Genomic DNA, 14,816 nt, shown 5'->3' on the forward strand with positions numbered 1-14,816 from the left:
GGCGATGAGGAAGGAATCTGTGTGAAGAGGAAAGTTTTAAAACTGAGATTTGACGTGCAGTCACAGAGAGATAGGAAGAGTGGTGCATTCCAAAGGTCAGAGGCCACCGAGGACAGCCTGGTGTGTGGCATTGCAAGAGTTCTGCTGCTTAAGGACCTAAGGATGTAAGATGGGGTGTCAGGGTGGAGAGTTTCAGAAAACATAACCAGAAGTAAGACCATGAAAGGCTATGAATGTAATAAGGAACAGTGTAAACATGGGGAGAGTCCAGGTGGGAGTTTTGAAAGTACAGAAGTTCGTTAGTGTTTTGGTAAGTAAAGTTTCAACATATTTCATGTTGAGAAACAGAAAAGATGGGCAGTGTTACAAAAATGCAAAAATTCAGTGAGATCATGTGAGATTCAGGTGAAAGTGTGCAGTCAGGAAAAAGAAGATTCTAAGCATCCATCTCAACTTTTGGATCCTTCCAGCGCTTCAGCTCCGAACTGTAAGCAGTCAGTGTCATGGGAGTGGTGGAATGACTACTGAGATACATGACTATAACAATGAAAGATAAGGCCATGATGACAGATGATTTGTCGCAGGAGTGATGTGTATCTGAAAAACAGAAGAGGACCAAGAATGAATCCTTGGGGTACATCACCATGAGTGACTGTGTGTGTGCCTGTGTGTGCGTGTGCCGTGTCGCGCGCGTGTGTGTGTTTGTGTGTGTGTGCGTGTGTTTGTGCGTGTGTGCGTGCGTGTGTGTGTGCGTGTGTGTGTGTGTGTGTGTGTGTGTGTGTGTGTGTGTGGTCCCTACAAATTTCCTATTCTAGTAATAGCCAACTCCTACCTTTTAGGTAATTCTCCCCTGTCACATGACAGCTGCCAACCAGGCATATTCCTCCAAGGCAAACATTGCATGTTTTCTAGCTGTGGCTCATGCAACATCCATGGTTGCTGTACCATCTCTGTAGAGGAAAGGCGGAGAGGCACACTGTGATTTATGGTATCTAAATCCTTGTGTGAACCAGCGTCAGCAGAAACTAAAAGGTCGTTGACATCACTCGAGAGCGGATTCTGTACTGTGAAATAAATGAAAACCAGACTGAAAGGGCATATAGGGCATGGCCATCTGCAGTGAGAAAGACAAAGTTGCATGGCACCCACTCTATCCATCATTTTAGCTAGGAATGGGAGGTTGGAGATTAGTCTGCTATTGGCAAGGAAATAGAGATCAAGGCCAGGTTCCTCCATGAGGGCTGTTATAATGGCAGTTTAAGAGAGGAAGGAAACAGAACCAGAAAGACAAGATATGAATTTATTACATTATATCACACGATCTTTAGAAGAAAGGTTGGGGCAGGGTCAGCCGACAGGATGAAGAGCTAGATTTAGTAATGAATTCAGAGACCGTGATAGAATCTACTGGAGAGAAACTACTGCGAACCATTTGTCTGCGATCAGGAGTTTCTTGTGAATTGAGAAGCAAAGGGGATATGGTGGATATCCCTGTACTAATGTAGGATATCCCTGTATTTAGGCACATGGCCAGAACAAACCTCTTCGATACGAAAAGGCCAATTTTCTTTGCTCAAGACGGCAGCCAGTAGAAATCTAACCTCAGGAGAGTGTTGCCGGAACCAGACTGGTCTTGAATTGGGCATAATCATTGAATGAGTGAGAAATTACACTGCTGCAGTGTGACGTCATGGAAGCAGGACACGAAATTGCAGAAGAGTCAGTTAGAAGTGAAGAGTGAAGAGAGGTGGAAAATCATTTGGATCAATAGATGTAACATTATGGTAAGAGACGACAGCTTTTTCCCCCCTGGAGTTGAATGTTGGTATACTGAGGCTACATACATTGAGGTGATGGTGGACATGCCAACTACAGAAACAGAGACAAAGATATTGTGCCCAGCTGAGCACGAGTTCAACACCACCACCCGAAGGTCTGCTGGTGGGTTCGCTATTCTTTGGTAAATTCCTCTTTGCCTTTTGTGGTCCATGCTAAAGTAACTCTCGAATGCTACGAGCAGACACCAGTGGCTGAGTTTGGAAAGCCAGCACACACAGAGGTCACTTCAGAGAAGTGCAGTTGAAGAAAGGACTTCCAAGAAACAGGAGTGACTCACATCCTGCGCCGGTGAACACACCATACTGGATAATTCACTAATAATTGTATTCGTTACTGTAAGCCTTCTGACTGGTGGACACTGATTAAAGGCTCAGTTGAATTGTCCCTGCATTGATGAACATCTATGATCATATCTTTGACAATGCGATAATTGCTGATTTCCTTTACAGCAGTATGGATGATGTACATTGTGTTCTCCTTCTATATTACACTAAATGACTCAAGTCCAACAAGTTATAACCAATTGGACTTCACAGATGCCCTGGCTAACCTTGGCCTGATTCATATGTGCTCTCTATGCAGTAGATTTCATCCTTCCCAGAACTGAGATGTGTGCTGAAGAATGTCCTGAGCGATTTGCCCCGAACAGTACTGAGGGCTGCCAGTGGGTACAGTGCAAAGGGTGCAACCAGTCAGAGCATGCGGAGGAAAACCAGTGCCTTCCTTTTCTTAAGTGGCTTCCCCTTTTTGCCGGACGAGGATTAGGATGTGAGGAGGCCTTTTATCAGACAGAGTGAGGGGGTGAGGGAGCTGTCTGTGAATGGGCTGGCCTGCCACACACTTATGTAAGTGATTAGTGGCAGAAATTAATGTCGGCCTTTTATCCGAACCTTTTAAAACTGGCTCAGGGGACACCAACCCAAGTAAGACTAATTTGATGAATAAAACGTAATGTGGCGTGAAGTGCTTAGGAAGTGAAGTGCTTTATCTCCACACATTACATTCAATTATAAATAAAACGCAGGCGGAAGCCACCCGAAAGTGCTGAAAGGAAAAGCTGCCGTTGTGCTGGAGACGCTCTCTCACCTCCTCCTCTTAGTCCTGCGCCCCTCACACTGAAGGCACACTCTCACCTCCTCCTCTTACTCGCGCTCCCCTCACACCCGAGGCACTCTCTCACCTCCTCCTCTTACTCCCGCTCCCCTCACACCCGAGGCACACTCTCACCTCCTCCTCTTACTCCCGCTCCCCTCACACCCGAGGCACTCTCTCACCTCCTCCTCTTACTCGCGCTCCCCTCACACCTGAGGCACTCTCTCACCTCCTCCTCTTACTCGCGCTCCCCTCACACCCGAGGCACACTCTCACCTCCTCCTCTTACTCGCGCTCCCCTCACACCCGAGGCACTCTCTCACCTCCTCCTCTTACTCCCGCTCCCCTCACACCCGAGGCACACTCTCACCTCCCCCTCTTACTCCCGCTCCCCTCACACCGTAGGCACTCTCTCACCTCCTCCATCTCCTCCTATTTCCGTGTCTTTTGCACTCTGTCTTTCTCGAGTGAATTCCACTCGTCTCAAGTCTTTCAGGCTGCAAAACATCACAGCCAGTCAGAACTCACAGCTCACACTAATCATCTTTATTGATCTGTGTACCCCCTATCCTGACACCTAGAATCCAACCCCTACCAATCATACTGATTGATAAAAGCTTCATAATGATGTTATTGATCAGGTATAGAGCTCACTGCCATAACCCGTGCAGGACATATAGCTGCTCTTATGACTGGGTAGAACACCTGCAGCTCCACAGTGACACCATCATTCCAGCAGCCAACCTCACTCACATGAATAATTCAGTGACTAGAACGCCTCTTTGTTCCCCGCTCCCTTCCGCAGTGAGTCAGCGTGTATAAACTAATCTGTCTACGTACTCTCTGTGCGTATGTTCTCTTGCTCTGTTTCTAAGCCAACCCGATGGGTCCCCGTGTCCTATCCGTGCCGTTCTTCTGAGATGCTCACTCAAGGAGATTAGGAGAGAGGAATCGCTTGCTATAGCTGTTGGCTGCGAATTGTTTTGTTTGATTAGTTACTCATTTTCAGGTAAAGTATAATGGCAAATCATACATGAGTAGTACTCGAGGGAGTGTGTGTGTGTGTGTGTGTGTGTGTGTGTGTGTGTGTGTGTGTGTGTGTGTGTGTGTGTGTGTGTGTGTGTTTGTTCTCCTTCTCCGCATGTATCCATGTGAGTCATGGTGACAGACCTACACCTCAGTGACTTCACAGAATGAAAGAAGCACGTGGTGTTTCTGTCCCTAATCTCATTTGTTTACTGCAAAGCAAAATGGTTGCTTTAGGATTGCACTCCCATCATGCTCTAGTCAGTCAGTGGTTTATGGTAAGGTTTTACCACACATCCTTCAGTGCCCCCGGAAACACTTCTATAACATATCTTAAATGTTGGGAGAACGTCTCGCTGTGGTTTGGAGGCAGTCACTGCATGGGCGTGAGGTAGCAGGGTCTGACAGTGGATGGGAGGGTGAGAGTCAGAGATGTGTTTTGGAAAAATGCTTTTCTCTCTATCTGTCTAGACGAGGTAATTACCCCCCGGTTATCCTGCATATCACTGCTGTCTCCTTTTGTGCCTACTGAGGAGAGCGTGTTGCGAGAGTCTCAGTTCTGCCTGAAAGGTTTTCAGCAGATTGAGTTTGAAACGCTCGGCTCTCTCTTTCTCTCTCTTCCACCCCTCGTATTAGGCGCAGAGTGTGCTTTCCTAAAGTGTGCGTATCAGACAGTAACAGGCCTTATGCTAGCTACACATAACGGAGTCTGCGTTTCTGTTCTATTATGCTGCGTGTTTGATGTTTGGCTGTTACAGTGCGATATAGTAAGGTTGTTTTAACAACTTTTATTCAATTTCACTTTCAGACCAGCAGCTGCCGTCTCCATGGGGTCTGCGGTCTTTATGAGAATGTTTCATTTTGATTCGACCAGCCAGCTAGGTCAGGTGCAGCATGGGAACAGGGAGCCTGCCCTGATTCATATATTAGCGGCAGGCTGAACATCCACCGGCACTGACTCAAGAAAGCCCTCCCCCCTCCAAACAGTGGCTCCGCCTCCCCCCTCCGCCCGGCACTGGGACTCTCCACCTCTCCCGTATGCTCCTGAGTGAGTAAGCTGGGAGCGTTGCAGGGGGTGTTGGGTGAAGTCGCACAAGATGGCAAAAAAAAAAGTTCTGCTTTTGCTGTTTCTGCAAAAACAGTGTAATTCTTTTATGCGTCGTAATTATCAATGGAATGCAGATTCAGGCACTAATGGGTGAAGTTGTGGCTTTTTTAGGAAAAGCTACTGTTATGTACTCAGAGAAACTTTTTGACCCAAGAATCCCCTGGTGTTGTGTTCTAATGGAATGTGTTCTTCGTAAACATAAATTTATAGTGACTGTACTCAGCATTGCATGGCCTTCGTCACCAAGGACCAAAGAATTGGCCTTTCGGTGCCAACAAACACACACAAACACCGTTGGAACCAGCTGAACACTGAAAACATCCAGCTCATCAGTTTTCACTCCACTAAGTTAAGATCATGTTTTCCAACAAAGTCCTCAGAAATGTGAGACAGAAATGTTTTAAATGGTGACAGTACACACAGTGGTGTTGGGTGGCATACACTGCTGATGCTTCAGAACATTTGCGATTTGGCTAAAAGCATGTTCAACCCAACTCAGCCAATGCTGCAGTGTTTCTCCAAAAACCATGGCCGTTCACAGCCTTGGCAACTGTGGCAATTCCCTATTCAGCCAGCAGGGGGCAATGTTTTACATACATACACTTGTACTTTTCTTCTCATGCAGCTTGCAGAGTAACCAGAAGCCACCCTGCATGCGTTATATCGTACCAGTGATGATGTCCAGAGCTGTTGAATCATTCTGTGACAGTTTTGTGGATTCTTTCTGACCGTGAAGTCAATCTGTACTGTTCACACAAAGTGTGTAGGTGGAGTTTGAACAAAAACCAACAAAAGCGCCGTCCTGCTGCACTGAATGCTCCCAACTTCCTGATATGGAAGGGAGGGATTAGCCTTGCTTGTGTTTGGATTTGTTAACCACTTCTTTTCAGCAGGCATCTGCTTGTCATCCATTTCATGGTATTGAAGCGTGTCTGTTGTGCTGGGGTGGGGATGTCCCAACTCTGACTAGGTGAAGTGGCGGGTTACATGAGGCTGACGTCCAGAAGCACGTTTTACAACGACACAAACGTGACACCAGACACGGTGAAACCGAGGTTTTGCAGAAATGCATAATAAGTGGAGCTAGGAAAGGTGTTTGAAATGTGCTGCATCGTCGTTTTTGCGCAAGAAAACGACGGGGCTGCTTCGAGCTTCTGCGGCCCGAAGGTGGACGCAGTCCCAGGCTGCGGCCATCCTGCGAACGGGGGTGGCTGCGCACCTCGCTCCCGGGGTCCGTTGAGCAATCGGGGAATTTGCTAGCTGGCCCAGACCCTGCTTGGGCCGCTCGCTGTGACAGCTGCGGCCCAACGCTGATATTTATCTGCTGTGTTGACTTACTCGTCCCCAGCCCACAGAGAGCAGTCAACCGCTGCAGGAATTTCAAGACGCCGTCCCGAAGCTTAGCTAAGAATACACTGGAGTTTGTGTGTGTGCGTGTTTGTGTGTGTGTGTGTACGTGTGTGTGTGTGTGTACGTGTGTGTGTGTGTGTGTGTGTGTGTGTGTGTGTGTGCGTGCGCGCGAGGGTGATGAAGGGAATATCAGCTTGGTTTTATGGGCAACAGGAATGTTTGCAGTACGTGATTATGAACCCTGTATACGGAGAAGGTTCTGGAAGCTCATTCACACCTTCTCTTTTCCCCCTTTCTCTCCATCTTTGTATCTTTTATCTTCCACCTTCTGTCATCCGTTTACCTCTCAGTCCAACAGACTATTGGAATAAAAGAGTCAGTGTGAGCGTGTGACTGAGAGGCTGTGTATGCATTAGGGAAAGTCAGTCTCTGTGTGTGTGTGCGTGCACACGTGCCCATGTGACTTATGACCAGGCTCAGTGAAAGCGCTGTTCTGTACCATAAACAGTGAGTGTGTAAGAGCTCTGTGGACTCCAGCCCAGCCCTGTACAGCCTGTCTCAACTAGCCCTCTTATTCTGATAGCTTACCTGGAATCATCTGGAAATCTTCACACACACACACAGTCGCGCACACACACCCCTCAGGCTACACACTTATCATTTATCCACGTGTGCAGTTGTGCATTGGATCTCACAAAACCATGCACGCACACACACACACACACACACACACACACATTGCTTCACGTTTGTTTGCACATTCACTTCCAACGAACACTCCCATTCTCTTGACCGGAAACTTTCTCGTACCACAACCCTCGGTGCCAAGTTAACAGTCGGTTGCGCGGGCCTTTGTGTCTTCTCTCCCCACTCACCTTTCGCCCATTTCTCCTCCCAGTACGGGGGAGGCGGGGGTGGGCTTATTCATCAGGGTGGAGCCGCTACAGCAGTCATTGTCAACACTGAAAGCGCCAGTGTAAACAGCAGGAGGAGCAGAGTCTCACGTCGTGCTCCCATCCGGCTCCATCTGTAGCCCTGAGCCATGGCTTTGCTCAGGCAGGAGAAAGCTCCCCCTTAAGGCGCGTTTGGGACGGGCGTCGGTTCTGGCCTGGCCCAGGCTGCCAGGGCTGCGACTTCCCCCCTGCCCATCGCAGGCTCGTGGTGGCTGGCCACTGTGCGCCAGCGGCAACGAATCCATCTTCATCCGTGTCTAGGAGGGGCTGGACAGATCGGCTGGCGCCCTGCCTGCGCTCTGTGTGCGCTGCACACAACAAAAGGCTTACGAGCGCATGACACAGCAGGGAAATAAATCGCCTGCTCCGCCGTCGTTAAACACGGGTGAAAACGACCCGGTCTGTTGCTTGGGTGAGATAAATGTACCTGAGGTTTTTAAGGTCAAGCAGTTTACGTGCGTTTGCCCGGGTTTACGTTCTAGGAAGCTTAAAGGAGGTCGCTGTTTCTAAGCGAGCTTATATAATATTAATGTTGAATGAGGAAGAGGAGAGGATGTCTCTTAGCCAGTGAGGAGCATGCGGTGTGTTATTTCATCAGTCATGTTGGTGAAATCCTGGGGCTGCATGGAAGCTCTTACTCTTGTTAGTTCCTCCAGGATCGTAGTGTCAGGGCAGGGGAGTGACACACAGGGCAGGAGGGAGGGAGAGAGAGAGAGAGAGAGAGAGAGAGAGAGAGAGAGAGAGAGAGAGAGAGAGAGAGAGAGAGAGAGAGAGAGAGAGAGAGAGAGAGAGAGAGAGAGAGAGAGAGAGAGAGAGAGAGAGAGAGAGAGAGAGAGAGAGAGAGAGAGTGAGTGATGCTTGTCATCCTGCTTTAAAAACAACCGACTCCTAGTCCTCTCGCTATCCTGTGGCTGGCTTGTCAGCTCCTAGTAGTGATACCACTACACGCTGCAGGGTTTCCCTGGGGTCCCGTCTGTCTGAGGGAGGGCAAGAGGTGACCCATAGCACTCAGACACTACACGGGCTCAGTTGGCAACCGCTCACGACTGAAGGGCATGTCTGTCCTCAGAGGAGGTGTTTCAGTTAATGGTAGAGGCCCAGGGGTTGGAGGGCGTGGGGGTGGGGGGTTGGTCCTGACATGGCTGGAGAGGTCTACCTGATCGGGTAACTACCTGATAGGAAACTATGCAGGGTTGATGAACCAAAATTGCAGTCCGAATGTGTGTGCAATAACTAGTGCTATTGATCAGGTTTCGCCTTCATTAAACAAAGAAACAGGTACAAAACATCCACGGAACTGACAGTTGGCTTTAGGATGTCCAGGAGAAGTAATTCTAAATGAACGAGTGTGAATGAAGGGCGATATTATAAACAGTTCCTCACGATTGTTGACGACTGTTCTCCTTAATCTAGTGTTTGTTGGATCAGTGTGTTAAAATGTAACGAGTGTTCAAGTACGCCATCAATAGGGCAAATACAAAATCAGCAGCACAAAGGGTGTCCCGGCCCCATGCTGCTGGAGTGTGTTATACCACATCATGGAAATCTGACCCCCTCACCAGCGTGATTGATGAACAACTTGTAAACATTCAGAAAGATCTCGCTGAAAATGGAAGAGTTCCAGCGTCATTTCAAAGCCTGAATGTGGAGAGGGTTTTTTTTAAGATGGCTCTCATCTGAAAGGCGCTCAGTTGTCTTGTGGGGTTTCATCAGCCAGGAAAATAAAGACATGGCCTCTGGGGGTTTCATTAAAATCTGTTTACTTACTTAAGAGAAAAGCAAATGGCGCGGAGTGAAAGAAAATCTGACAAACGCGGGGAAATGCCTTTAAGCTTAGTAAACATTAGATTGGCCTGGACAAAAAGAAGATGACCTACAGAGGAGAGGAGCCCGGGTCCGGCAGCAAGGGAGCACTGCTGGACAGGAACGGAGGGGTTCGGGAGGTCAAGCTGACCTATTTGCAGACACAAGTGAGCGCGGTCAGTGCGGGCTGATGGCGAACGCCGGCATGCAGGCTGTGGCACATGGTTTACTTGTTCAACCCGAATTATGTCCAACTCAGACGCTGGGCATGTGCATTAGTGCCAGGGCAGTTGTTGCCAAAAGCCTCAGTGAAGCTGCATCTGTGTGATTCTCTTTAAATGACTTCTGTTACTTACTGTTTTGTTTTATGGGGGTTTTTTTGGATATTCTTTTGTTTTATTTTCAGTCCTCCAAAAATATACAGTTGATATCAAAATCTATTAATTAATCACCTTTATATGATATGCACTTGTCGACACTATGGGCAAAATAAACACATTCAATGCTAGAAATATTAAACATCACACACTTTCCCAATATTAGAGTCTGTTTAGCGAGGATCAGCATGTTTCAAACATTACATTTAGAATATGCCCCCAAAACTCCCACAAAACGCCCCAGAAAGAATAAAGCCCTTTTAACAGTGAGATCATACTCGGTTTCCCCAGATATAAACCAGTACTGTTCAGTTATGAGTGATTTGCTGTCACTCAGCCAGGACACTTTGCTCTTGTTCACGTAGATGGATGTGTGCTGAAGTGCCGTGCGCTGTCTCTCCCTCTGTTTCAGGCGAGATGGAGAGGGTGTGCGGATCTTTTGGGACAGACTCCGGGAGCCCTCTTTCATGTCTCGCTGGAACCCGTTCGCTTTGGACTACCCCTACACCACCCTGACCTACCACCCGGTCTACAATGCCAATGACAGGCTGGCCAGAATGTGTGAGGTGAGATAAATTAACTGTGCCGCGCCAAGCAGGACGATGACTCAGAGGTGGACCCACTTACATGAGTGGAGATGTTTTCACAGACTACTCGATCTTCATCCTTACCGTTCCTTTGAAAATTGCCTGTGGAAGACGTTAGTCATATTTGCCCCACATGAATATCCTTTGTTACTATTTTTAAGGGATTAAATTTATTTACAATAAATAGGCATGTCTGGAGAGTTAAATGCGAACTTTTTTCTTTTCTTTTTTTTTTTATGTAATCTTTTAGCTCCAAGGACCTTTCAAAATGACCCAAGCAAAAGGCTGAGATGAGATGATTATCTTTTTCAGCATATAAACCAAGTAACAGTTTGTCAGCCCCATGACCCTGTGAGTCTGGCTTCGGGCTGGGGTGGGGTTAGGGTGGGGTTAGGGTGGGGGGGTTTGCATTGATCACACTTCTTTAGCAGGTCACGATGGCTGTGGGTGGGGGTGGGGGCCTCGGTACCAGTAACCCTGTAGATCACATAACCACTCATTTAGAGAGGCAAGGTGTCAACCCTCCTGGCCCCTATCCCATTCCACACATACCATCACGCCCATAGAGGTGAGCAGCAGGTTGGGGGGGGGAGACAGAGAGAGAGAGATAATGCATACAATGAGAATTGACTTGAATGGGTACTTTTGGAAGAAATTAAGGATTTGACCGTTGAAACTTATTTTGCTTTCAAAAGCAGTCCATCTCTTTTCTAAATGTGCAGTGCAGTCAGGTCAGAGCCACCAGAGGCGAGGGCTCCGATTGCACTGAGCTTTAATTCTCTTTGGTCCACTTTCCCCTCTCAGATCCACAGCTTCAGGGAGCAGCTGGCCATGGTGGCACAGAAGGTTCATGCTGAAAATCCAGTACCAGGAAAAGCCAACGGGGTTCTGGTTCTGAACCAGCCCCTTGTCATCGAGGCCTACGTGGGGGTCATGTCTGTCATAGGAAACCAGAACAAGCTGGGTTACTGCTTGGCTAGGGGCAACATCGGTTTCTGAACGGAGATCAGCTCCGGCACCACACTCTGCTCTGACGGAGACAGAACCGGAGCCCCGAACACAAATGATTTGTAATCACATGGACAATTGAAGATCATTATGCTAGTTTTGAAATGATTTTATCATTTTGTTTGGAATTTTTTGATTACATTGGTGGATACTTTGTTTAGGTTTCTGGACACAAGGTGCTTTAAGATCTCACATAATAAAAGCAGTGTGATTACTGACACCTTTAAATTGTGTCATTATCCACTTCAGTGTGAATAAGGTTATTGTTAAGCTGTGTGCTTTTTGATTTTTTTGTTGAAATAAGTGTTTTTTTTTATTTCTTTTTATTTTGTCATCAGAATGTTCTTTATAATCAGTCTGACTTTCATACGCTGTCATTTCCTTGACATGACTCATTGCACAAGACAACTGTAACATCTCTTCTCAACCCGTCCGCAAGAAGGTTTCTAAAAATCCCGACTGTCCATGTCGTCACTGGCCCTTTTGCGCCGTGCTCTACCATCAGCGGCAGCCGCAGGTTGAATCCCTCGCGAGTGTGACGGGGGCCCGTGGACGGGGAGTCTTTATGATGGCAGTTTATTACTCACGTTCCAGCATCTTCCCATTTCTTCTCCACTATAACCGCTCTGTCAACAAGCCCCCCCACCCCAGGCCATGCTCCATACAAGCGCTCTGAAGCGTGGAGGTGCGCATGTCATATTTGTTTGATGGTTTGCTGTGTGTTAGAACAGTTGAGCGCTGGAATTCCCCCGAATCTGAAACTGCAGCTTGCTGTCGGCACAGCACAGTTGCCTCCCTGAAGAGGCCACGTTAAGTAAAGTCCTCCTCAGTGTGGACACACAGCTTAGGGAGTCATAGTCTTGGTTTTTTATTTGTTAGCGGTGCTGATTGTGACTCTTAAAAATTTTTAAATGTTTTCTAATAATGCTTTTAACGCTTATATGGGCATGGTGTTCTTGTTCAAGCCATACATATCATTTTATTAAAATAATGGTGTATCATTGTCTTGTATTTTCTAGCCCTTTTATTTAAAAAAAAATGTAAGTTTCTATTGAGCTCATATTGCACTCTAACACGCTGTCACATAATGGAGCTGTGTCATCTCGGAGCAGTAATCATTACTGAATTCCATCGTGGTTGGTGGATTTCACTCATGTGTGATTCCTTGGCAGATGCAGGGAATGAAACAGTTTCTCAGCTTCTACAGAACAACCAGCTTCAAATGAATCACGTTTCTCTTCCAGCAAGTTTTCACTTTTAAAATATGAATTAGAACGGATACATTTTTATAAATCTTGACTATTTTGCTTGGTAGCACATGGCTCAGATATTAAAAAAAAAAAAAAAGCTATGATTTTTCCCAGTATTTCAGTCCGTGTGTGTGTGTGTGTGTGTGTGTGTGAGTGTGAAAGCGGTGCTCTCCTGGCTCAGCGGGTGAAAAGGATCCTGACTGAAGGTATGTTCACCATACGCCTGGCCTGCTGCATGTTGTGTTAAGCTCCTGTTTATCTGATTATGTTATGGACTCCACACAATGGTGCCCTGTTAATGTGCACTGCTACCAGATTTCAGGCCAGACACCCTGCAAATGTGTGCATTCCTCCCATTCAGCTGCCTCCCACGGCATCGGTTTACATGCATGTGGCCTACTCTACCTGCCACACACACCCAAACTGAAAGCCCTGCTGCTTTGGTGTAGCGTCTGTAGTGTAGTCGTAAGCGTCATCACTCCGTCTAGCAACCACTGTAATGTTTCTTTCTTTCCTGTGTTTATTAGGATATTGCCAGATATCCTGCATATCCAAATGTAGTGATGAGCAGACAATCAGCAGAGACTACAGGGATGGTTCTAGGGCGGCTCTCGTAGGGTTCAGATGCCAGCCCTGGCTTATATTTACTAACCCTTTAGTAGGCTGATATACTGACAAACTGCCACCTTGTTACGAGTGCTTACATCTCGACCCGGTCTGAACATATGTGACCTACCTCGTCTACCATCTCTCTCGTAGTAAGTAAGGTGCATTGTCTGGTATTGTTCTCTCCTCTAATGCATTTCATTTAACAAATTGCCAGTTGTTAGAGCCAGGGGAGCCTAAACTGTGCAGATCTGTGATTCTACAGGACTGGGGCAGAGAAAGAGGCTGGTTGAAATCTCCTTAGCAACCCTTCACCAGAAGCACAGCTTCGTTGTTTTATCTGCTTCATAAACTTTGGTGTAAAAAGTAGGATAAAGGGCCTTTTATTTTGTATGTGTCACAGTTCCCTAAGGGTTTATGCAGCTCTGGCTAGAGCAGGGAGGCATCTCATAATCCAGGATCAGGAATGGCAGCGCTCTGCAGGCAGTGAGGTGCGTGTTTGCTGTTGAGCTCCAACTCATAGAGGCGCTTTTGCGCAGAAGAAGCTGGGCGACCTGCCAGCCAGTGGGACGAACAGTGATCAGGTGCTGTGGTGGTCCGTGGTTGGGATCTTTGCGTCTTATGTCCTGCTAGCTTTCACTGGCAGTTGTCTGTTAGCCTTTTCCACTAAAAGATCCCTTTAACTGCACAGTTTGTTGTCTTTCGCTCCCCCATGTCCCATACAGAGAGCTGTTAGCCAAACAGGGAGGACTGGATGCCTTCAGGATGGGAACACATGACCATGGCACTCTGAGGATGGGTTTAAAAATGTTATCCTGCGGTGGACAGTTTCGCTCTTGCTTTGCGTGAATGGGAACTCACTTCTTTCACCACGGCCAGGCTCTGATTCATGTTCTTCCTTCTCATGGCCTTTGTCAGCAGGCTTGTGCCGTCTCTGTAATTGCACTGTTGTGATTTTTTTGGACGTTTCAATGGAAGCAACAGGAATTGTTCTGTTTCGGTTGTCGGGTAGAGCCAAGGATGAGCAGCTCGAGTGTAACCCCAAGGCACTACTACAGATGTGCTTCACCATTATGAAGAGCTTGTTGCTATCCAGCTTAAGAAATTAGGCATCCAACACTAGCATCATCTATGGATGGCAATTTATATTCAACTAACTTTCAGTATCTTTAACACAGATAAAGACTTCAACATGGTAGTTTAATGGTCACAGGCATTTTCTGGAAATTCTCTGCATGGTTTATAAAACTTCTCTCTGAATAGTTCAGGTTGTTCCAGACTAACATGAATTTTAATTATTTAACTCTTAGATTTTTTTTCCTCCCTTAATAAATACATTTTATCTCTAGAAAACCAGTTGTTCTGACATATATTGTATTTTATATTACTAAGATTGATAATTTTATCTTAAAGCCAATACCACATTTAAACATTTCTTTTACTTGTTTATACACTTGCTTAGAAAATCCACATGTACTGGATGTACCTTCTACATGTGGACATCCAAAAGCAATGCACCGGTTGGTTCGCACACGTTAAACCTCTTAGCCTCCGTGGTAATGCCTGAACGGATACGTGGGGTGTTACTTCCTGGGCGAGATTCAGCGCTGCGGTGTTCGATTAATCATCCTGAGGACCCATACCAAAAGTGCTTCTCCCCGCATTCCTCTCTGAGACAGTAAAACACCGCCTAAGGTTACAAATTGCTACCTCTAGCCCCTCCTACGGCCAATCATTTAAACTCAAATACCATTGCAGGTTGACTGATTTTTTTTTTTTTACCTTCTTCCTCTCCTTCTCTATTACTCTCTCTCTCT

At 46.8% G+C, this 14,816-nt stretch overlaps 1 protein-coding gene across 1 annotated transcript in view; it reads left to right on the forward strand.

Moving 5' to 3' along the window:
• Positions 1-12,146, forward strand: part of tprg1 (tumor protein p63 regulated 1) — a 16,247-nt gene extending 4,101 nt beyond the window's left edge. Inside the window, exons 5-6 of the mRNA XM_027007734.2 lie at positions 9,961-10,114; positions 10,940-12,146. Of these exons, the coding sequence (XP_026863535.2) occupies positions 9,961-10,114; positions 10,940-11,134 (349 nt within the window). The 3' untranslated portion in view covers positions 11,135-12,146. The remainder of the gene's footprint in view (positions 1-9,960; positions 10,115-10,939) is intronic.
• The last annotated feature ends 2,670 nt before the right edge of the window (positions 12,147-14,816 follow it).

This window comes from Electrophorus electricus, chromosome 3 (assembly GCF_013358815.1).
Source record: "Electrophorus electricus isolate fEleEle1 chromosome 3, fEleEle1.pri, whole genome shotgun sequence".
In the NCBI taxonomy this organism is placed as follows: Eukaryota; Metazoa; Chordata; class Actinopteri; order Gymnotiformes; family Gymnotidae; genus Electrophorus; species Electrophorus electricus.